Consider the following 25,909-nt stretch of genomic DNA (forward strand, 5'->3'; position numbering starts at 1 on the left):
TGGCACACAGTTTGAGTGTGCAATTATCCGAAAAGTAGACTACAATCATGAACGTAGCTCTTTATTTATGAAGAACGGACCATAAAATATTCAACAAAATTTATGCTGTGGGTACCATCTGTAAAAATATCATTCATATCATACGAGTAGTTTCCGAGTTTACCCTTCCGACAGCTTGGAGTGATTTTGCAGTCTTAAGAAACATCACAAGAAATAAACTCTCATAAAAAATTAACCATGAATTTTACCAATAACTAATAACATAACAACAATCTACAATGTTCATTCAGTGCACATAATAATTTTTGTCCACCTAGAAGAAGTGTATCTGGCCAAATTATGATGGCAAATATAGTGATTTTCCACTATTTTACTATGGCATACCTGCCACCTTTCAAAAAGAGAAATCCAGATGATCCTAAAGCGGAAATTTTTTAACAACACGCGCATGCGTCGCAAAGTCTTGAGACATTGTGAAAAAGGATGGCAGGGGGGGGGGGGGGGGGAGATTATAAACAATACTAATACAAGTCAAATACATGTTATGATCACCCCCGAAATTAACCCTCTTAGTGCCGCGCACATTTACAGTGGGTATGCTAAAAATGCCACCCGCTTCACAACCAAACTGCAAGGCTGGACAAAGATGAACCATAATTCTCCTAATTCTAAATCCAGATAATTGATTATTGTCCCAAGTTGCTCAGAAAGTTTGACTGTATTGATATCGATAGCAAATAATACCAACTAAGGTCACATTTGGGGAAGAAAATTTTTTCCCCTGGGAAATTAACATGGAGGAGATTATATTTTTACAAGTTCAGATCTAGAAAAGTTACCTGAAATACATAGGTACTCACCTAAGAAAGATGTGTCAGGAAGTCATATGATGTGTACTTGCTCATCGTCAGATGAAATAGAAACCCGGAATATTCTGCCTAGTATTTATTGAAATTATTTTAATACTATCTACAAGAAAATCATGTACGTATTTACACTTTTTCAGTCACTACCACTTTTAACACTTGTGGACTCCCAAGCATAATGGGTGGAGCCCCCGTTTGCACTTTACGCACTGTAAATGGGATCTCTTTACTGGTCCACCATCTCTCTTGCTACACACGACACATCGTTTTAGGTTACGTCCCGGAAGTTTTTTCAGTAGCGTTCCGGGAGGACTTTGATCTGTCGGATGTTGTGCTGGAGATAAGAGGTTCTTTCCTGACATCCACTCATTTTTGAGTTCAATAATAATGGAAGATGTAAATTTTAACCTCGTCATTTTCTTGGTAGAAGAGTTTTCCTTATAGATAATATATGCATTCAGCACCATTCTCGCAAAAATTGAAAAGACAACCTTCTTCCAAAACTTGAGTGTCCGGCGCTCATCTAGGTAAGTGTATAGCATCATACCTGAACCATCACCCCCACCCCAATCCCCAAAAATTCTTTGTACTGGAGTATAATTGTTGGTTTCGTTACCTACTTAGGAGGTCTGTTCTTGGTTTGTTGGTAGTTTTGCTTTTGGCAATGGAATGCGTAGACAAGAGCAAAACTAGATGTTTTTTAGATTTTTTTCTCCCAGTAGCCAGCTAGCAGGACCTCGTCCTTTCTAAAGTACCTAGCCTCACCAATGGCAAATTTACCTTTCAGTTCTGGAGGGATATCCTTCCTGTTTTGCCAGAGAGTACCTGTGAAGTATGTTCCCTTAGAAAACAAATGCTGGGCCAGACTAATCGTAGTAAAGGAATTGTCCGTTACCACATGATAGCCCTATAGTCACAACAAGAAATGTTAGTCCATATTTCTGTATATTTTTCCTATCGAAATTGCTCTTTGTTCCGCAGTAGCAGAAGAAACCCAAACAATGATGTGACACTGAGTGGCACAGCATCCAGAATTTTATCCCCCATTTGTGATATTTTTTGTTTAGAAAGAGGGATGACATTTTGTTCCAACAGGTGACTCGTCTATGCTAACGTGTTGGTGGGGAGTGTAATGGTATCTGAACAAATTGTTGGAGTGATCCACAAGAGGACTGAAGCGAGCACATGAGTCATATTTCTCATGGCCTGGTGGAAACAACGAATCATTATTCACTAGGTGGAAGAATTTCAGTATTAGCTGGAATCTGTTCCTTGAGAACATCTTTGAAAACCATGGGATGACTCGAGAATTAAGTGTTCCAGTATGAAGATATTGTTGGTCTGCATGTAATTCCCATCTCTAACAATACAGCAATAAAATCTTTCATTTCCTTTAGAGTAACAGGCCATCACTGCTTTACACGTCCGCCTCCGTAGCGTAACGGTTAGTGTTATTAGCTGCCGTCCTCGGGGGCCCGGGTTTGATTCCCGGTACTGCCAGAAATTTAAGAATGGCAGGAGGGGTGGTATGTGGTTGAAATGGTACATGCAGCTCACCTCCAATGGGGGTGTGCCTGAAAAGAGCTGCACCACCTCGGGAGGAGGACACGAGTTTACTTTACTGCTTTACACGGGAATTTGGCTTCAATTGTTGTGCCGATCTCAAGAATTGAGTAGCATATCTATTAGTTTCTGTCATCATTAGCTGCCTCAGAGCCTGAGTAAAGAAGAGATAAAAATACAAAATAGGTTTCGCGTTGCAAGGCGGGACATGCTTTGGAACTGGATTTTCCAAGTAGACAGGTGCAGGGTGATAACGAGTATCACTTCCTACGAAAACCTCCCGAAATACAGATCTTTGGGAAGCATTACTGCTATCATCATCATCATCATCATCATCATCGTTATCCACATTGCCAGGACTATCATTTGCTCCATCACTAAGTCCGGAATTCTCCAAGCTCTCAGATATATTCGCAGCACTTACTTGTGTGGTTCCTGCCATAACCTCACTACTCTCACTGTCACTGTTCAAGTCATTATTATCAAAATCATTTCCATTAAAGGGTGAAGTGTTCAAATACTCCACTAACTCGTCATTGTTCGTGAAGATATCACCGTCAGCATCATGCCCTGCAGCCATTTTCACTAGCTACTCAGCAACACTTCATAAAACATACACCAAGTACCATAAAACTCCAACAAGCAAATGTAGTTACAATCTGCATGCAATAATGAAAATTCTGCACCTTTATTATCCTACAACAACCAATTTTTCCACCCATCAATGAAACAATACTCATTTATTAGTGTTTATTTTTATTAAGGCACTAGCGAGAAGAGAGCTATTGTGCTCCCAGCAATTTTAGTGGGAGTCGGGAAGAGCGAGATTGCACTCCTCGGCACTCTAAGGATTAAATACTTACAGAAAGTTACATCCTGATGAGTGCTCATCTGTTTCCACTTAACTCTCGGAACAGTTCATACAGTACACAAACAGTGTTTTTCTGCACTTTAAACTAGCGGGTCACAATATGAACGTCACTGTCAAAATTAAACTAAACATGTATACTTATTTATAAAATTCTATCAAGTTCACAGTATGCAGGCTATTATCCATCACAGGTTGGAGGAGACAGATGGAGATGAGTTGCTTTCTTTGGTTTTCAAAACAGAAATAGAATCCAGAATTTCATTTGTCATTGAGGACCTAAACTGATTTTGGTTCTTTTTCACCAAGCTGAACACACGTTCACACTCAGCATTACTGTGCAGTATAGTCAGAACAGAAAGCATTAGCTTGGATATCCTATCATACTTAGGAACACCACCAGCTCCACGAATGTTCATCAAACGAGCCCATTTGGTGTCATCTGTCAGATTCTCACTTTCAACAGTAGTACAGTCATGAATCTGAAATTGGTTCTGAAGCACATTCATTGCATCCTCATCCGACTCGCTGTCCTTCCTCGGCAGCAATGATGGAAATCTTTCTATAAAGAATTGTACAAAAGAAAACTGGACATCTTTAATTTTTGAAACATCTGCAATCATTGCATGTTTCAGTACTTCATCATTGAGAGGGAACTTGTTAATAATATAATCACATGCTGTACAGAAGTAACCCCTGGCAGATGACAAGAATGTAGAAAGCGGCTGCTTTAACAGGTTCGTCATTAGTTCTTATAGTTTAAAAATGTGAGCGGAAGCACTGTGCAGTGTAGAATTGAGATTCGCAAATAAAGGAATTACAGCGTACAGGAAGGCACAGTATGCCTTATTTAAGCCTGAAGAAAGAACCATATAAAAAAATATTTCTTCACGATTTTGAATAATGTCCTTATTCTTTAGCAGAGGAGTGTCACATTTTGAGACACATGCAAATCTTTTGGGAGCGACAAATTCTGATGACCCAGTAGCTTTCCACTTTTCATGGTCTTTGGAACTACCAGGCTTGGCTTTTGGGATTGTAAATGATGTTAAGCTAGTAGTTGATGCACACTGAGCGCTAACAAGCACCTCATCTTTGGTAGGTGATTCAACGGGACATAATATTTGTAATTTGGTAATTTCACAGTATTAACAAAATACCAATTCAAAATTGTGTAGCGTTCTGTACCGACAATGCTCCAGTCATGATTGGAAAGAAGAATGGAGTTGCTGTTGTTTTAAGGGAAGCACAGTCATCTGTCTTTATATTGGGTTGCTCATGCCATTTGATTAACTCGGCTGCTGAGAAAGGTGCAAGCACGATCGGCAGCAGCTAACGGGATATTATGTTCAATTAAAAATGAAGTGAACAAGCATTCCACTCTTATTATATCAAGGTCGGCTCCAGAAGAGGTAAAAAATGAATTAATTTTCTGACTGCCATCCTTATATTTTGTACTGGAGATATGTTTAACAGATTTAATGTGATTTACTAACTTTGTTCTTCCTCCATGAGAAACGTTTATATCACACAAGCACACAGAACATAATGCGAATGTTCCGCCTTTCTGTGATCATATAAAACAAGGAAATTCAACAGAATATGCCTCCCTAAAAGATTTATATCATTTCTTAGTTGAACTCATTACGAACACCACTAAAAATACTACATCACTTACAAATTCGTCACACGATTCCACAAGTTTCAGAACTACTGCCAATGTTACTCATACCCACACACATAGAAAGCCTTTCAGCTGCTACGAAGCACAACGCAGTTGCTAAAGTTGTTATATATAAATTCACCAACGAGCTAGAATAACATAGAGGGGCTGTAGGCCTGTCATCAGCGCTCCCTGCCTGAAGCAAGTTGATAAGGGGGAGCCATGTTAACGGTTGTCAAAACAAAGCGAATTGGCACGAGAGCATATGTTGAGGTGACAGGGAGATCGTGCATGCCAATTTAATTCCCTAAGTTTTAAGAAGTGAAAACATAGATTCTCACTTTCAAGAATGCCAGCCGTAAGCTCAGCGTATGTTGTTCTAATCGGAGTAATAAAACCAAGGATATATCGTACTTTAAGTAAGTATTACTGAATTATAGCCGAGATTCCTTTTTGTAATTTCTGTTTGTAATTAAATCCATTTTATTGTTTACTTAGCAAAAGTACGGATAGCCACGGTAATTATTTGTCGAATTTTGTTTAAAGAACAAGGAATTAACGGAATAATGCGTTGTGAGGGCGAAAAGAGATAAATGGTACCGTATCCCACTCAATTCAGTTGCTTATGCTCTGTACATTTCCAGCCCTATTTAATTTTCATTCACATTTACAAATAAAGGAAATGGAGCGCCCACCACCAAGAAAACGTAACCACAAAAAAAAAACCACTTATTTCGTTCAAACGTACACTAAGTATGGTAAATACAGTATTTTACTGCTATTTTTGAAATGTATAGAGCCTTTATTGTAGATGTCTGTTGCCTTGGTTTTTAAAACTATGCCACACTTCATAATGGACAACTTTCAAGCTTACCTTTCAGCTAGTAATCCCAGTATGATATGGTAATGGGAGAAACATGATATCCCCCCTATATTATAATAAATATTTACACTAAACGATTATTGTGGTAAAGTATTCATGGGCCGCCTCTGTGGTGTACTGGTTAGCGTGAGCAGCTGCCACCCCTGGAAGCCCGGGTTCAATTCCCGGCTCCGCCACGAAATTTGAAAAGGGGCACGAGGGCTGGAACGGGATTCTATCAGCCTGGGGAGGTCAAATGAGTAGAAGTGGGTTCGACTCCCACTTCAGCCATCCTCGAAGTGATTTTCCGAGGTTTCCCACTTCTCATCCAGGCAAATGCCGGGATGGTACCTATCTTAAGGCCACGGCCGCTTCCTTCCCCCCCCCACCCCCTCCTCCACGAGGCCCCTGTTCAGCATAGTAGGTGCAGCCCTCCCTCACAGTTGTATCCCCCGACCCAATGTCTCACGCTCCAGAACACTGTCCTTGAGGTGGTAGAGGTGGGATCCGTCGCTGAGTCCGTGGGAAAAACCAACCCGGGAGGGTAAACAGATTAAGAAAGAAACACAGTACTCATGAGGATGCAATAATTTTAAAAAATATGAACAAAATGAGGTTGTAACCTATTGTAGGTCGCTATGATTTTAAGGCTTCCTGTCATAAATATTTATGTCCATCGTTTTTATTCTAATTTACGCTTAACCACAACAGCCAAGCAGGGTAACGCTCTTGTTCCGATTTTGAGGCCTATTCGTATGTCACTGTGCGATGATTTCGAACTACCCTACAATCAACTGATCGTGATGTTGGCCTCGTGCCGCAATATGATGAAGTAGCGGTATTCGCTTTAATGCTTCAAGCTATCGGCAACGGTCTTTAATTCTCCCCCAGTGATTCTAAAATGCGTATTTTCTACACTTTTCATCATTTAAAGGCCATGCCCCCTTGCTTGTGTGACAACAGGAAACATGGCGGACTTTCGTTCTATTAGCTTCACCCAGGCAGCGCTTCCGCCTCTTTATGTTATTCTAGCTTGTTGAAATTCACAGTCTGCTACTTTTCACTGATTTCTTTTCGTCAAAATCACAGCCTGCTACTTGTTTGGGAACATCTCAGTGAACGAAGTAGCAGCTGAGGTCGAACAGGTGACAAAATCATAGTGATAATCGATAATGTGGTTATCGATACATTTATCAGTCGAATTTCAAACACTGTATCTCTTATTACCAGCTACTATTGAAAGTCAAACAAATCCTATTTGACCGCAGAAACTGAAAACAAGAGCGGATATTCAAAATCAGTACAATAACGTTGTTCATCCGTACAACCGTAAAATGCCCTCAAAATCCGTACATTTTACGGAAAAACCGGAATACTTGGCAGGTATGCTATATAGTCTTCACAGACACGTGCCCTTGATACATCATGTTTACAATACATATTAAAAAAAGACAGAAACAATGGTCTCATCTTTTTATTCCTAAGAAATGTAGACTTACCTAGTAAGATACAAACACACCCGTGGATAAGCACTTTCATCCACATACTGTTCTAGAAGATCTAATCGTTCAATCTCCATTAGTAAATCACAAGCTTCAGCCTCAGCATTATGTCCCATATTGTATGGAACAATTTGAGAAGCTAAACCAACTAGCTTCTGGCGTAAAACTGCATCATCGTCAGACATATCAGCCCATTCGCCAGCAATCTCTCCTGCTAAATGCCTGAAAACAGACATAAAACAGACACATTTTAATTAACTACCTTCTATGACATGTTTTTCATAGCTAAAAGGTTTAAATTTCAATTCATGAAACAGGCAGAATTTTAGGGCTTGTAAATCACATGAAACAAGTGAAAGATGGGGGGATGTACAACGATTACAAGTTCATCTGATTTAAGTACGAAAATGTGACTTGAAGATTTGACTACTTATGAACTTTGAATTAGTTAACTGGAATGTGGCCTAAAGAAAATGTACGAGTAGTGTATTCTGAAGTCATGGGAGTCCACCCTTAGATCAGGGAAGATTATAAGCATAGAATAACTGAGGGCGAACTGTTCTTGACGGAAAAAATTCATATCCTTCAGTGTTCTTATAAGATATTAATTTCTCCCCAGGACCTTTTCAATGGGTGCACTGCCCTGCCATTTTTACAAACCACCCAGCTAACATGAACTAGATTTGTGCTAGTTACATAATATTAGTACATATTTGAGTCATTGGGTATTCCGAATTAACATATATACTGCAAAACTGTTTATTTAAATGATAAACATTCATTATTGTCAACATAACTGCATCAATTACACTGGAGTTCAAACGTTCAGTTCGATTATCACATAGTGTGCACGAGCGGTGTCTGGATTAGCATGGAATCGCATGCAAGCACTCGATTTCACGTTACGTCGCAAACCCGCTACGCACTCCACAGCAACCATTAACTAGTGCTAGTTTTTTTATGAATTTGAGTTCCTTCGTTAAATTAACGGGTGATAGGGGTATTTTGAAGGCTCTGTAAACCATGTTAAAAAAGGTTGCCTGTTTGTGGGATTTCGGGTGAAGTGAATAATTTCTTATTGTCACCAAAGTGTGTGTCGGTTTTCTGAATTTTTGAAAATCAAATTTTGAATCTGTGTGTGTTACATTAATGTTGAAGAAGTGTAATGATCTATCTTTTTCATCTAATCTAGTAAATTTTCATTGTTATTGGGATTTACCATGTTTTGGATATCAGTGTTAATAGAATTAATGTCTATTCCAATTTTAACACTGTTATTTTAAATGTTAATTTGTTCACTGTGTTCACAAATGCCTTTTTGTTTATGTATTGTTCTACTTAATATTAAGATTATAATTAAGTACAAATTAGTTATAAGTAAAGTTAATGTTATGTCTTAGCCTTGAGAAAAGTTATAATGCTGAGGATGCTTGGAAGTCAAGCGAAACATGTCCCTGTTAATGTAGTATTGGAGTAAAATGATTTTCTAGCAAAAAAAAAGTATTGAACAGGTGGAACTGGGACACCCTCTCTCCAGGGGTCATAAATATGGAGGGCCCTTAGCCTGGGTTATAGGTGAAGTCCTCAACGGCATTTACGGTGGAGAAGATGACCTTCGGTACGGTGGAGATGCCGGAAGGGGCAAACCTTGCCTAGGGTTACTAGGTGAAAACTGGTCAACGGTCTCGATGGCGAATGAAGAGAAGAATCTCCCAACGGCAGAGAGGGCGGATGAGCTACCTCCAAGAATCGAATCTTGGTTTAAGAACATGAAATTCCCCAGGCGTCTGTTCCCAGATTGGACGGCCTGAGGTCAGCGTCTGTACCCCAGGTTAGGGGCGGCTGGAAGAAACCTCCAGGGCTCACAACCTTGGTTGTAAACTGGTGACTCAAGTAGTTACCCCATACTCATGTTTATCGTTCATGGGAAAGTGTAATGTGAAACAAATTACCTCAGGTGCACCGTTGTGCACAAGGAGACATTCAGATTCTGGGGAGTCTGCAGCATTACACAAAGACGAGTCGGAGCGTCTTGAAACCTCAAACAATTCTCTTCTTAAAACTGGAAAGTTAAAACAACTTACGGACACTCTCAGAAATCATCGAATTATCACAACGGCACTTCAGGAGACCAGATATATAGATGAAAACAACTTCGACTCTGAAGGGTTCAGGATATACAAGGGAAAAGTTGGTCAAAGAGTCATGAAAAACATGCCACACCTAGGAACTGGCTTCATAATAAACAAGAATGTCCTGGATTCCATAGTCCAGTTTGAGTCCCAATCTGAAAGACTATCAACTTTGGTTTTCAAATCTACCAATAGAATATACACTATTGTGAATGCCCATGCCCCCATAAATGAGAACAACAGAAAGAACAAGGAGAAAGTGGAACTCTTTTGGGACCAGTTGGACGATGTCATCCATAGGGTACCTGAAAAACACATCATACTAATGGGAGACTTCAACGCCCAGATAGGGAAGGAGAGAAAGTATCGACATGTAGTCGGGAAATACCCAGTGCATAACAGGACCAATCAAAATGGTGTCAGACTTATAGAGTTGTGCCAAGCCCACGGTACGATACTGAAATCCACAGCCTTTAAAAAGCTTCCTAGAAAACAAAAAACGTGGATCTCACCAAATCCTAACTTGGGTGAATTTCAACTGGACCATGTGGCTATTAGACGGAAGTTCAATAGGGAAATACAAAATGTCAAAGTCCTCAGGGGAGCTAATTTAGACTCGGACCATTACGTGTCGAAGATAAAAATCAAAATAATCCCCAAAAAGAGAGACAAGGTCCTAAAACACACAAGCAAACGATATGACCCGGATAAAATTTTAAATTCAAAAGAATACCATCTTGCCACAAAGGATATACACAAACAAAATTGGGATCAAATAAAACAGAACTTATTATCAAAAGCTGAAAAATTTGCCCCTATAACAAAAGTTAAAAAACATGCTTGGTGGTCGGAAGAATGTGACGATCTATTGAAACAAAGGAAGGAAGCACGGCACAAATGGCAGTCGCAATGAACGGAAAGCAATAGAAAAAAATTTCTTGAATATCAGAAAGATGGTCAATAAAAAATTCAAAACAATTAAAAAGGCTTATGAAAACCAGATGCTTATTCAAATAGATGACGACTTTACCAAAAACAAGACAAGAAGTTTCTACAAAATCTTTAAACAGAGAACAACGAAGTACAAGCCACTGACTCTACAGTTACGGGACAAGAATGGAAATATAGCACATAACAACACTGATAACTGCAGGATACTAACCGACTACTTTGAAAATCTCAACTGTGAAAAGCCAGTAGAAAAAATGACATTTAATGTCCCAACAAATACCAATCCTGACTCACAGCCGCCAACCTTTGAGGAACTAGAAAAGATCATTTCGAGCCTTAAAAACAACAAAGCATCGGGAGAAAACCCGATCACAGCCGAACTTTGGAAGAATGCCAACAAGGAAGCAATAGAATCCCTACAAAAAGTTTTTGAAGAAATCTGGGTCAAAGAAAGAATTCTAAAAGAATGGAAGATGGCCCTCATCCACCCGATCCACAAGAAGGGGGATAAAATGAACCCTAACAACTATAGAGGCATATCACGTTTGGATATTACATATAAGATATTCTCAAAGGCCTTACTTAATAGGACAGAACCACAGTTAGATCATCAGCTGGGTGAATATCAAGCGGGATTCAGAAAGGGGAGATCCTGTCCGGAACAAATCCTGAACCTTAAAAATCTCATAGCATACCAGAAATCTAGGGCAAAAACATACGTCATAACCTTTATTGACTTCCAAAAGGCGTATGACTCACTAAACCGGGAAAGTCTCCTTTTTGTACTCAGAGAATTCGGTCTAGACAACAAAACAACAAACCTCATCAGGGAAACTCTCACCAATACATTTTCCAAAGTCAAATTCATGGGAGAATTGTCGGCTCCTTTTGAGATCAAAACTGGTGTCCGACAGGGTGACGGACTGTCCCCCATACTGTTCAATTGTGCCTTGGAGAAAGTAGTCAGAGAATGGGATAAGACAACTAGTGGTGGAATTCGGTTGGGATTGATAAACAAGGGAATCAAGATCAAATGTTTAGCTTTCGCAGACGACATGGCCTTACTACCTGAGACGTGGGAGGAAACCAAGGAGCAGTCCTTCGAACTGCTGAAGCAAGCAGAGAAGATAGGTCTCAAAATTGCCTTTGGAAAGACCAAAATAATAACCAACATTAAGAATCCTCCAAAATGTTTGAAAGTGGGGGAACAGAAAATAGAGATTGTCACAGATTTCAAATACTTTGGTGAATGGATCAGTTGGAATGGTCTTGAGAAGAAAGCAATGGAATCTCGACGAACCAAAATAGAAACAGCCTTCCAGCTTACGAAAGACACCTATAACAAAAAATCCCTCTGGTGGAATCCCAAGATCAGACATTATAATACAGTAGTCAAGCCTGAAGCCCTTTATGCTGCAGAAACTCTATCTATAACTACACATGATCCAATGGAAAAGTTGGAGATAAAGGAAAGGAAAATACTACGAAAAATTCTAGGCCCCAAATTCCATAATAACGAACTTTCACACATCAGCAATGAAAACCTGTATAGGAAATCAGAAAGGATTTCCGACACAATAAGGAAAAGAAGAACTGACTTCTATGGCCACATCCTAAGAATGGATCCGAGAAGGATAACTAAAAGAATTCCGTAATAAGAAAACCAAGCCGAACTGGTTTAAGGAAACTGAGAAGGACCTAGGAGAATTCCAAATTACAGAAGAGATGCTTGTAGATGGATCTCCAAAGAAAATAACCAAAGATAAAATAAAGAGGTTTCAGGACAGGGTGAAGCCCAAACGACTATACAGAGTTTCTGAAGAAGAGAGGAAGGCAAGATCCGAAAGGATGAAAAAGTACTGGGAGGACAGGAAAACACGACTCACTAACCATTGATAGATCTATCGTAACATAAAATGAACATGAAGCTAATAGATTATAATAGATCTATCGTACCCCAAAGAGGGTGAAACGGAAAAGAAGAAGAACAGGTGGAAAACAATAATAAATATCGTATGCAAAAAAGTAAGTGGTATGTTCCGAGCTGTCAGTGGAGAGATGGCGTGGGAGGACATCAATAGACGAATAAGTTTGAGTAGTGTCTTTAAAAGTAGGAAAACCAGGCAAGTTGGCCATCTGGTTAGAGGCGTGCGCCTGTGAGTTTGCATCCGGGAAATAGTGGGTTCGAATCCCACTGTCGGCAGCCCTGAAGATGGTTTTTTGTGGTTTTCCATTTTCACACCAGGCAAATGCTGGAGCTGTACCTTAATTGAGGTCACGGCTGCTTCCTTCCAACCCCTAGGCCTTTCCTATCCCATCGTCGCCAAAAGACCTATCTGTGTCGGTGCGACGTAAAGCCCCTAGCAAAAAACAAGAAAAAAGTAGGAAAGATCACAATATGAAGATAAAGTTGGAATTCAAGAGGACAAATTGGAGCAAATATTCGTTTATAGGAAGGGGAGTTAGGGATTGAAATAACTTACAAGGGAGATGTTCGATAAATTTCCAATTTCTTTACAATCATTTAAGAAAAGGCTAGGAAAACAACAGATAGGGAATCTGCCACCTGGGCGACTGCCCATCTCTATGTTGTTACCATTCCAGTAGTGGGTAAAGTTTTTCCTCAACTCTTTCTTCCCTTTACCTTTCCATTTAATTTCACTCAGTCCTAGGATTGATATATTCCTTCTCTCATGATGTCCACTAACTCTTCACACTTCCCAGTCAAACTCAATACATTGATTGTTCCTATTAGAGTGTGTTGTCTTCTCCGGGGTTGTTGGACAATTGCAAGGCTTGGCTTATCATCAGGCTGTAAGCCATCATACCAGGCGTGGGACTGCGGATGCTGTTGTCTACTCCGAGTTCTTTGTTTGCATCCTAGGATCGTTTAAGTGTTGAAAGCGATTGCAGTTACTCTCCAACTGACTTGCTAGGCCTAACGTTAGAGAAGATTTTCTGTCAGGGTTATCTCTCTTAGCCTTTACCAGTCCCCTGCCACATCTGCAAGGCAGCAGCTTCCGGCATTAGACACAGTAATAGAATACAGGTCAAGGTACAGATTCCCTAAATAGCTTGTTACTAAGTTAACAGTGTTATCGAAACCAAGCTTAAAATGCAATATCTCACTAAAGTGATGCCCAGTACCATTGAACATCAAATTCCCTTATATAATCTTGGTCTTTTGTCTGGAGCGTGGCATTGTATGGAAGTGAAACAAGGATGATAACTAGCTCAGAAAGAAAGAGAATAGGAGCTTTTGAAATGTGGTGTTACAGAAGAATGCTGAAGGTGAGATGGATAGATCGAATCATGAATGAAAAGATACTGAATCGAATTGGTGAGAGAAGATCGATTTGGTTAAATTTGACCAGAAGAAGGGATAGAATGATAGGACAAATCTTAAGAAATCCAGGACTTGTGCAGTTGGCTTTTGAAGGAAGTGTAGGTGGTAAGAACGGTAGGGATAGACCAAGGTATGAATATGACAAGCAGATTAGATATTCACACTGCGATAAAATCCCTGTAATGCGGTTCTAGAAAGTCACTCATGGCTATCAGATCAGCCTTCTTTTCCTTACTGACTGGAAAGACTGTCGCTATACACTGGACGGAGTTCTTCAACTGCAACAATACGATGTGGTGCATGCAAGTTCCCTATTCCTCTTTGGCACTTAGTATTACTGAACATACTCCAGTGTTCTTGTATGTTGTGTCCTCTCCTCAACTGAACAACAGTAGGGTTATCTGAAGATATCTGCAACCATAGTGCCGAGGTGACTTTACAATTTGAATCTTTCTGCACATTTTGTTTAAAAATAGAAAAGTCCAGAAAATGTCCCCTCCCTATCCATCTCCTACACCACAAATGGACTGCTTGGACGAGCAGTCTCAATAACACTTTTCCATTGCTGAGGAATGTATACTGGACACACTCGCTTTCTTTCTTCGACCAGTGCAAAATTTCTGTCGCATGGCGGAAAACTATGATCACTGCACAGGAACTTTTGATTAACTTCTGTGAAAAGCTTTAATTCTATCAAGTAATGCAACATCACAACCATTCGCCAGTTGGTGTCCTGGCCTCTACAGCGGTCGGACCACAATATAAGAATCCTTTCCTGACCTACTGTAGCAGTCAAAAGTTGATAATGTTCGTGTTATACGTGAATAAGCACGAAGCTATTTCAGTTGAACCCCTTTTTTGCAACATATTCATGCCAGATGTTCATCGTACTGCAAAACTGTAAGTTGAATATTGATGCTGGTAGAAGATGTTGGACTCGGTGTAGGACAATACAGAACATGTTCCAGGTCGACACAGAATACAATGACTGAAGGATTTTCCATAGGTGACAGGCCATGCCTTGATATAATGCTTCGTATGCTTTCTCTGCTCTCCTGTGGTGCAACTCAGTTTGTACATTCACAGTATTGTTCGTCGTCATTTTCTGCAGATATGAACTGGATATACAGTTTATCACAAGTAAAACAAGAATCTGAGCGTGGCACACCGAATCTTAGTTTAAAATCTTTATTAGAGATTTTACTGCAATATTGAAGCATAACTGTTGAATTGGGATGCTGATCGCAGTACACTGCATGCATTCTAGTGACGCTTAAGTCGGGATGTAAACAGTCTTTGGAATTGGAATGGCAGCTAATAATGAGTAGACTGCCTCAGGAAATAGTTTATATGCTCACGGACACCCTCTTCTAAATCATCACTTAATTTTCGTGGTCTGTTGCTGCGAGTGCCACGTCCATCATCAAAATCAGTCACACCATTCTTTATTTTTTTCTGTAGCATCTGCACGCGACGACGTGAAATTCGAAAAATAGTACACAAGAATCAAGAATCCTTATTCGCCATTGACCATATACAATGAAATAGGCTTTGCCAACTGATAATAATTTAGTACTTAATATTACTAAGGCTAAATAAACATATACCTTTTATTAATAATAATAATAAATAATGTTATTTGCTTTACGTCCCACTACCTACTTTTTAAGGTCTTCGGAGACGCCGAGGTGCCGGAATTTAGTCCCGCAGGAGTTCTTTTACGTGCCAGTAAATCTACCGACACGGGGCTGTCGTATTTGAGCACCTTCAAATACCACCGGACTGAGCCAGGATCGAACCTGCCAAGTTGGGGTTAGAAGGCCAGCGCCTTAATCGTCTGAGCCACTCAGCCCGGCATACCTTTTATTAAAACTTAATACTAACATTATGCATTTCTAAGAATTCAGAGGTATTATAAAATGGATTTTCTAGTAACCAGTCATACATTTTCCTTTTAAAATTACTTAAAGGAGTGGGCCATGCAGAATGTGGTAATTTATTAAATAATCTTAAACAACTGATTTTATGTGAGTGAGCAGTTTTTGACAGCCTATGAATTGGGATGTCAATGTCTGCTTTACCCCGAGTAACATGCATGTGAATGTTTTCCCTACTTATGGACTTCATTAATGTTGTTTTTAACATATGTCAATGGTATATAAATATACAAGTTCATAATTGTCAGTATTTTAAGTTTAATGAAGAGAGATCGACAATGGTCAATTGCACCAGCCCTACACACTGTTCGGACAAACTTTTTCTGTATTAGAAGAATATTATATACATAAGAAGAATGCCCCCATAATAACAGTCCATAAGTAATGTGTGACTGGAAGAGACCAAAATATGTCATCCTTAGGTAGTCACTGCTAACTAAGTCCCTCAATTTCCACATATCAAATAGGCCACTCGTGATATTTTTTTTACAAACAAGATCAATATGTTTTTCCCAGTTCAATTTGGCATCAATATGAAAACCCAAAAGTTTGACTGACTGATTTACAATATCTTTGGATAATCCTAGTGTGAGAAATTGAGTTTTATTCTGATTGCACAACAGCCTATTGGATGAAAATGCATTGCAGTTGCAAGAGCTTCCTGCGGCATCTGATGCAAACCTAAGATGCTCCGGTGTTTTGTAATTAACGTTTTATCGTTCGCATAGGGTGCAAGAGCATGAGCTGTGTAAATCATTGATTGCCGGGATGAATAAAAATGGACCGAGACAGAGCCCTGTGGCACACCAGTTGTACCTTTCTTCAAAGTGGAATACCTATTTTTAATCAAGACAAACTGATATCTGTTATTTAAGTATGACTTAATTAATTATGTGCAGTGAGGGATACTCGACACCATACATCTCAAGCTTTGCAAATAAAATTTCATGATTAATACAATCGAAAGCTTTACTTAGATCACGTAACACCAAAGAGATGGCCTGCTTGCTTTCTAAATCTGTTAATATCTGATTAACAATTTCAAACTGACTTTTGGATAGGAGATTGTAAGTTTCAAAATAGTTGCTAAGTTGAGTGTACAAAAGTGATTCAAATATTTTAGAAATTATTGGAACAATTGAGACTGCACGATAGTTCTGGAGAAATTGTTTGTCCCCACTTTTAAATATTGGAATAACTTTAGAAATTTTGAGTAAATACAGAAAAACCCCACACTCTAACCACTTATTAAAAATAAAAGCTAGAGGCTCAGAAATTGAATGTATTATTATGATGTAATTAGATAACCAATAACAATCCATACTCTTGGAGTTTGAAAAATTTAAGCTAACTTTAATTACTTCTTCAGGTGTGATTTCAACCCAATGGAAAGTGTTTCGGCAGGGGGGTTGATTATGAAGAAAGTCACTCGCAGCTGTACCTATTGCCTTAATTTGATCTCTGATTTCTTTTACAGTGTTTAAGAAAAATTATTCAGTTCTTCAGAATCAAGGAATGTGTCTTGAGTACGAGTAGGGATGTTTTCATGTACTATAACATCCCATGCCACTTTGCATTTGCTGGCTGCATTCTCAATATATTTTTCACAAGCTAAAGTTTTGGCATGGATAAGTTTTCTTTTATATAACTTTTTACAATTAAGATAAGCTTTATTCATGCCATTCTGCTTGGTTCCTCTTCGAGAAGAGTTTTTATAAATTCTATACAACATAAACATATTTCTCTATACTGAGTCAATTCATCAGTATACCAGTTCAACTTCTTGCTTTTAAGTTTACCATTAAAACTAATTTTAAAAAATGGTGAACATAAATGCCACAATTCAACCAATTTATCTAAAGTTTCCAAATACAGTTTCAATATCATTTTCTCCCATTCAAAATTCCAACACAAAGCCCCAGTTAATTTGTTTCAGATTTTCAATAAATATGTTAATATAATCATCACCCTGACTTTTTACCTGCATCAGAACAGGTTCGTCATTGTAAATTATGTCAGGCTGGTTAAGATATAAGCAAGGTGTCATGATCTGCGAAACCCCCACCAACAAGACTAAGTTTATACAAATCTCTCGAAAAATTTAAAATAATATTATCAAACCATGCATTATTACGTGTAGGTAGCTTATTTGTGCAAGTTAAATTTAAAATTCATAGTAAATTCAGAAAATTTCAAGAAATGTGCCCATCTGAATACGCCATCTCTATGTTAAAATCCTCACAAACAGCAACTTTTGCCTTAAACTTCAAAATTTTTTCCATTTCTGATTCAAAATTCTTAAGAAATACACAAGCATCAGCATTCGGAGATCTATACAAACTAATAATTATCAAATTATGATCAACCAGCTTCACACAACTAAATTCTCCCTTTAATTCCACACAATACTGCCTGAAATCAATCTTTACAAATTTAAAACACTCTCTAACTACAATCCCGGCTCTCCCATTTTTCTTTTTTACTCCTACAAAATATATCTGCAACAGTATATCCATGGGGCACAAAATATTCTACTTGATTTTCAGAAAGCCAATGCTTTAATACACAAATCACATCAACTTTCCTGGCCTGGCATAAATGTTCTCATTCTAACAACTTATTTCTAATGCACTGGATATTCACTTGCAATAAATTGAGAGATTTACCCTTGCTATCCTTCTTTTGGATGCCATTTACCTCTCAGCAACTACTTTTTGTATCACTCATTACTGGTGGAGATTTCTGACCTGATGTTTCATGTACTGGTATTTTATGAATAGGAGAATGACATTCCTGAGTTTGGTTACTTACTATACTATCTTTGATAATGGTTTGATTTGGTCACAGATGCTAATTTTGGTTTACATGGCCTATTAAAATTCATAACATTTTCTAGTTGACTGAGCCAGCTTGAAGAACAGCTGGCTCTTTCTACTAGTTTTCCTGGTGGGTTTTATAACCTAAGGGAGTTGCATTTTTCAAAGTACATATCTTATGATTAATAAAATCGAGAAAAATATTAGCAATCTTTCGTTTACCTGAATGGTTTAGATGGAGGCCATGTTTTGTGTAACAGTGTCTCTCGAAACTGCTGCATTCAATAACCTGAGTATTACAAAAATGTTTACAAATTTTAACAATATCTCTATTAACTTTGTCCACTTCAATGTTCACACACGAGTCTCTACTCAATTCATGCCTGTGGGTACGTTCAGTACAAAGACGTTAGTGTGAGTCAGCTTCCCTAGTGTATATTTAAGTTGTGACCCTACATTCTTGGTGTCGTCGTGAGCTATGTCGTTTGAACCACCGATGATTACCGCCAATGTCTTTTGACACACCAAATTTCGTATAACTTTCACCACATAGTACTGAAATGAACAAGTCTTTCTGGTGATATCCGCTGCTGCAACATGGCGACGCACAGCCTCAATGATCTCCATATTTTCGGCAAGATACTTGCTTTGAGCATTTTAGTTCATCTTATAAAATTCTATAAAAAGAGGCTGTCGCCCATCAAGAGTAACCTTTTGACACTCATTATGTATGCAAGAGCAGATAAGTTCCTAAAATAATAAATTCTGTTCTACATTAATGATGACGTAGGATATGACACGGACTAATTTTCTTCATGGATATGCAATGTTTCCATACTTACTATATTTGGAGGCTTCAGTCCTGGTTTTACAACATTCCTCCTTGTATATGCCTTTCCGCTGCTCCTCAGTGTCTTGTTTTTCACATCCTTACACTCATTTATATTTAGCGACCGTCATTTTCCTTTGTTAATGAGATTTGTTTAAGGACCCTCCAGACACACAAATGCTGCTTGTGGTCATCATCCTGTCAACTATATGCAACTTTTTCTAGGGACCGCCAACTTAACAGCTTCACAATTCTTTGTACAGTAAATCTGGAGAGTGTCACATTTGAGTATTACAGATTGGTAGCAGAGCCAAAATCCAAAGCATTACACAGTAACTTCCCAAGAGGTCACATTCATTGTCCATGCTTGAGGATGAAATATAACTCTACAATTCCAATAGAACACACAATAGGCAATTCTAATTTAGCACAATCTTTTTTTTCTTTGTTAGTTGCTTTACGTCGCACTGACACAGATAGGTCTTATGGCGACGATGGGACAGGAAAGGGCTAGGAGTGGGAAGGAAGTGGCCATGGCCTTAAATAAGGTGTGCCTGATGTGAAAATGGGAAACCACGGAAAACCATTTTCAGCACTGCCGACAGTGGGGTTAGAACCTACTATCTCCCGAATACTGGATACTGGCCACACTTAAGCGACTGCAGCTATCAAGCTCGGTAGCACAATCTTTAGGTTATCTTGAAATACATGTAAGTTTCAATAGCACAGAAACTATGTAATGAACTATCTGTAAGACTGTGATGAATAAGAGTATTCTTACTGAATACTTCTTGTATAAAAATATAAAACACAATATACATCACCTTACATATTCATGGCCCCAGGCTCCAATTTCACACTGAGATCCCACAAGCCTGAATTTTAAGCAATCCCTGCTATCACTCATTGTCATAGCCAAAACTGATACCACATCTGCACATAACTCTCTAGTTTTTGGGTCATCAATCTTTTTATAAATTTCTTTCATTGTATCATAGTGAGATCTCATAAACTTAAGCGGCTTAGGCACACTTGTCATTGATGTTGTTGAGGCTCGAATTTGACTGCGTAAGCTCTCCAAGGCAGGTGCATACAGCTGTTGATTGTCCTCCTATATAAATGAAAAAAGTATAGGAATATATCAGAGAGAGATACAAAGAATTATCAGCTATCATCCCAGAAAATACACTAATTCATAGGGTATAAATGTTTCATTTGTTAAGATAACTCTCTACAACACAAAAGAAAACATCTCAATATGACAATGCAGTATAAAACACTTATAGGCTCTACGTTCATTTCAGCAAACATGCTCAGTGCAGAACAGTCTGTTAAGCTACAGCAGCACACAATCTGGCTCAACAAATGTGGTGTAAGGTGCTGGTACTTCCTGAGCTATTTCCCCTAATGCTATATATGTTTAATCACGAGAGACAAAATTTTTGTAGTAGCTGTAAAATGCTTGATATAACTAGCAATGATTATATCGTAATTGCACCTCAAAATACAGTTATGTGACAATGTTGAGGGGAGAAATACACACACAGAACAAAAATTCTTTGATATAGTTCATGCAATACTGAACCTTAGAGAAGCTTTCTGGTCAGAACTCTAAGCTGAAATATTATCACATAGTGGTTTTTCAAGATACAACAATGATATATGCATAAATTCTCAGTATTCAAGTTCTACCCAGAAGCACATTTTATAGTAAGAGAAAGAGAAATATTTTTTGACAAACATTTAAAACATCTAGTTCTAGTGGAGGAGGTTTACAAGATCTGTACAAACCTGGAACATTCACCTCAGAAATCTCAGTCATATGTAGGTCTGAAAACTGGCATTGGACAGACATCTGTTCAAATCATCACAAAATTAACAGAGCTAAAACTATACAAAAACAGGTAAGAGCATGGGCTGAAGCCACATGATCCAGCAACCAGACTTCATATCTGTAATGGGAGTATACAGTTGGTTCATGATAGTGAAACAGACCCACAGCTTTCTTCCTTATTTTGTTGATGTCTAGTTAGGTCTAAGGAGGACACTGAACTCAAAAAACAATAGCAACTAGCCATTTATGAATCCCAGACTAACATGACATTGGACTTCATGTTATAAACCTGGGTGAATACTGCTCTATTCTTCAGAATATAATTAATAAGTGGAAGATTTTCATCTTGTTGAATACAATTAACTATTATAGGTACATTAGTAAAATGTTGTAACCTTTCTTTAATCAGCTAACATACCATAAAACGGGGTAACTTCGGCCATCCAGGGTAAATTCGGCCAGAGACGCATGGCAACACTGATTTTCTCCTGCCCCCTATACTATAAAAGATTAATCATTTGCAACAACTAAAATACGCGCGCAATAGTATGCTCTATCAACACTCGCTGGTTCAAAGAATATAGGCGGGCTCATTGTCGAGTAAAGCGATTTGTTTCTCAGCACCGATTATTGTCTTGTTGGGTCACATTGAAAAACAAACTGTTCTCCAGCCCCAGCATCTGATTCTCTACTCCAGCTGTTTATGGTGTTAGAAAGTAAGTATGTCTGGTAACTGATTAACTGAATTTGATGCAATTTATTCGAATAGGTTTTTCATGGATAGCATTGTGATAAATGTTGTCCTCTTCCAGGGTAACTTCGGCCATGCCAAGAAGATACAAGAAAGTTTTAGGTGGCCGCGGGTATTGCAATTACAATCCCGTTTACCTTAAAAATGCATTAGAAGAGATAAGGAAAGGCACTATAACGATTCGGCAAGCCTCGGAGAAATATGCTGTTCTGCGATCGACCCTGCAAGACAAGCTGAACAAGAAGCACACGGGAAAAATAGGACGTCCAAGCATTCTTTCAGCTGAGGTTTGCGTTGACGCTTGTATGTAACTGCTTCATTTATACCCCCGAGGTATTGCTAACCGAGAAATTTTATTTACCTATTATCTCTGGTGTTTGTTTTCAGGAAGAAGCCGATCTCATTCATGGACTTACTACGTTTGCTATATAGGGATATCAGTTAACACCTGGAGACATCAGAATTGTGGTGAAGGATTATCTAGACAGAGAGGGAAAAACAACTTCCATCTTCAAAGATAACGTGCCTGGTGCAGACTGGCTCAAAAGTTTTCTTGATAGACATCGAGATTTATCGTTTCGCTTTGCGGAAAATATCAAACATGCTACAGCCTCTGTAGGATCGGTAGAATTCAGCGATTTTATGCTGGAGAAGTTAAAGAAACTGAAGAGCACTTGTTAGTGAAACAACACTGGACCGAATTCGTCCAGAAAATATTATAAACTACGATGAGACTAATTTTATAGATGATCCGGGTAAAGTTAAAGTGATTGTAAAAAGAGGAAGTAAACACCCTGAGAGGATTACTGACTCACCAAAGAGTGGACCTTCTGTCATGTTGGCAGGAACAGGCTCAGGAGAGTTGTTGCCTCCATATGTGCTCTATCGAGCCAAACATTTGTACCCAGGCTGGACGGAAGGTGGTGTCACTGGTGCACATTATAACAGAAATGAAAGTGGTCGGTTTGATATGGCTATTTTTGAGGAATGGTTTTCTACAATTTGCCTGCCGTATCTCAAGAAGTTACCTGGTGAAAAAGTAATAATAGGTGACAACCTGTCCAGCCATCTGTCAATGGAAGTAATCAGTGTGAGAACAACAATGTATCGTTTGTGCTCCTGCCACCAAATTCAACTCATCTAACGCAGCCATTGGATGTTGCACTTTTCCGTCCACTTTAAAATGTCTTGGAGGAAACACCTGAACAAATGGAAGAATAAGAATAGAGGAACCCTACCTAAAACAGAATTTCCCAGAGTTTTCAAGGCGGCCCTGGAGGATATAGGGGATGAAAGGTTGAAAAGTAGCCTGAAATCTGGCTTCAGAACTGCAGGACTTTGTCCTCTAAATAGAGATGCTGTCCTAGAAAGACTTCCTGACTTTACCGAAAATCAGAGTTCGGAAAAGTCATGGTGCGAATCGTTCACGAATCTCCTGAAACATCTCGATTAGGAGAGAAGAATAATTCCAGATTCAAAGGAAAACGACTGAATGTGAGGCCTGGACGAAGTGTAACCACAAACCACATATCAGAGCAACCCCAAGATGAACAGGAACAGATGAACTTTGCAGCCAAGGAGAGAGAATTTTAACCGAGGACAGGACGGCAAGTTTGGAAATGCAAGTAGATGGGACTGATGAATATGAAGTAGGAAACTTCGTACTTGTAAAATTTTCCAAGGACAAAATTCAGCGATTTTATGCTGGAGAAGTTAAAGAAACTGGAGAGCACTTGTTAGTGAAGTTTTTGAGGAAGAAAGCTGGAAAGGATGTGTACTTCACTTTCCCAGTTATTGATGATGAATGTGACATCCAGAAAGATGATATTGTGAGGAAATTGGAAGTTCGGGATCCAGTCAGACGTGGGCGATACAAATTCAAGTGCTTAATTGACAGGCCAGATATATTTTAATGTAGACGCCAGTGTATTGTGAGAACAATCGAAAAATATTTTATTTTTTCAACTTGTTTCTTTCTTCATACATTGGACTCTAGAGAATATGATTTTGCTATCTTCATTATCTTTCATGCCAGTAAAATTAGTGACGTAATATAATGAGTAATATAATGCAATGGAGGGTAAGAGTAGAGGGAGACCAAGACGACGATGGTTAGACTCGGTTTCTAACGATTTAAAGATAAGAGGTATAGAACTAAATGAAGCCACAACACTAGTTGCAAATCGAGGATTGTGGCGACGTTTAGTAAATTCTCAGAGGCTTGCAGACTGAACGCTGAAAGGCATAACAGTCTATAATGATAATGTATGTATGTATGTATGTATGTATGTATGTATGTATGTATGTATATAATGCATAATTTTTATATCACTGAGTGCTTATAGGCTTAAGTTAAATAAACTTGTTTCTTCTTTGGGTGAAAATGTGAGTTATTTGGAAATATCTTGTAAATTTGATCACTGTACGTCTGTTTTACCCTGAATGGTTTTAATTTGTTTGCCGATTACTGATATCGGGCTTTTTACAAGTTTTAAAAAAACTTTTACGGTGGCCGAAGTAATACTAAGTCGGAGGAAACTTCGTTTTTTGAGTTATTTATACGGTGGCCGAAGTTATCCCAAAACACGGGGTAACTCTGGCCGCTTTTTCGATAATCATAATTCATTACTGAATTATAATTACTATTATGTACATACATAACAATGAAGAAAAAATACGGCAGAACTTATATTATATTTTTCAGAAAATTAGAGGGAAAATTCGATGTTTATATTTTCAAAATACACGAAAAAGGGGCTGAAGTTACCCCGTTTTATGGTATTTTTTTTATTTTACAAAATGAAGGTAGCCCCATAGAGTTTACTCACAAACAGAACTCTCATATAACAGCTATAGCAAATTTTGCTCTCAAATATTTGGATTGAGATGGGTCTTCAGCACCTCACTAAAATCTCATCTCTTAAGCCAAATCTCTTCCTACCATCTTCAAATAGAGAATAGATTATAATAGATAATATATGATTAGCCCATTCTCCCGAACTCATCTCTACATAATTTCCGTAGTGCTGCAATTCCTTCAAGAACTTTAAAAACAGGAAGTGTATAAGAACAATTCACATACTCTTGAAGCCCTGGAGAATTAAACCAGATGACTAATATGTGAAATTTTCAGAGGCGGAGGCACAACAGAGAACTTATTAAAGAAAAAGTTTTCCTTCCCTTCAGGTAAGTTTTCTAATTTCATAACATGTTTTGTAAGAATGTTTGCAGTTATATGCCAGCATTAATCTAGTGACCATTAGCGATGGGATCAACAGTTTTATGTGGAATCCAAATAACAGAAATATAACTGTCACTTTGGCAAAGATATGAACCATGGTCACCTTGGTTAGAAGTTAATGACTGTCACTGAGTTACCATTTCCTCTACATGATTTTTTTTTGTTTTTGTTTGTTACTGTCACAGTTCACAAACTGGGTTGAAACTGTAAGAACTCACATAAAAAAATTAAAATAATCAATTTGAGGGAACTACAGTAAATAACTAGAAGTCATACCTGTCACTGATGGGTTACTGTTTGTATAACTGAGGCAGTAATACCATTTAGTGCAGGTGAGTGGCAGAGCATCTCAACTACCGATAGTGAATGTAATGTTCTAGCTGATAAGTTTTACAGACTTATGACAATGGGGGCATCACATTTTGTTTAATTCCAGCTCAGTGATATTAGAGCATTCAAGGCTTCGGTTTTCAACCAACTCCCTTACGATTCCCTTTCCCATCCATTCTCTGAGTGATCGTGTTCTCTTCTCATTTCAATAGTCATCTTCATTTCTGCTGATCAATACTGGCCGATAACCGAGAAGATTTGCAGCTTTTTAAAACAATCTTTATCTGCTGATCAATACTGGCCAATAACCGAGAATACTTGCAGCTTTTTAAAACAATCTTAACAATTGCCATCATCATTAACTAGTTGACCAGTATGACTGCTGACCAATAGAGGTTTCCCTATTGGCAATTCTCGC

General features: G+C 38.5%; 1 protein-coding gene across 1 annotated transcript in view; it reads right to left on the bottom strand.

Annotated features, from left to right (window-relative positions):
* Rpn1 (regulatory particle non-ATPase 1) overlaps window positions 1–25,909 on the bottom strand; it is a 232,069-nt gene that overhangs the window by 151,104 nt on the left and 55,056 nt on the right. Inside the window, exons 3-4 of the mRNA XM_067140525.2 lie at window positions 20,160–20,446; window positions 7,322–7,546 (exon numbers count right to left, since the gene is read on the bottom strand). Of these exons, the coding sequence (XP_066996626.1) occupies window positions 7,322–7,546; window positions 20,160–20,446 (512 nt within the window). The remainder of the gene's footprint in view (window positions 1–7,321; window positions 7,547–20,159; window positions 20,447–25,909) is intronic.

The sequence above is a fragment of the Anabrus simplex genome, chromosome 2 (assembly GCF_040414725.1).
Source record: "Anabrus simplex isolate iqAnaSimp1 chromosome 2, ASM4041472v1, whole genome shotgun sequence".
In the NCBI taxonomy this organism is placed as follows: Eukaryota; Metazoa; Arthropoda; class Insecta; order Orthoptera; family Tettigoniidae; genus Anabrus; species Anabrus simplex.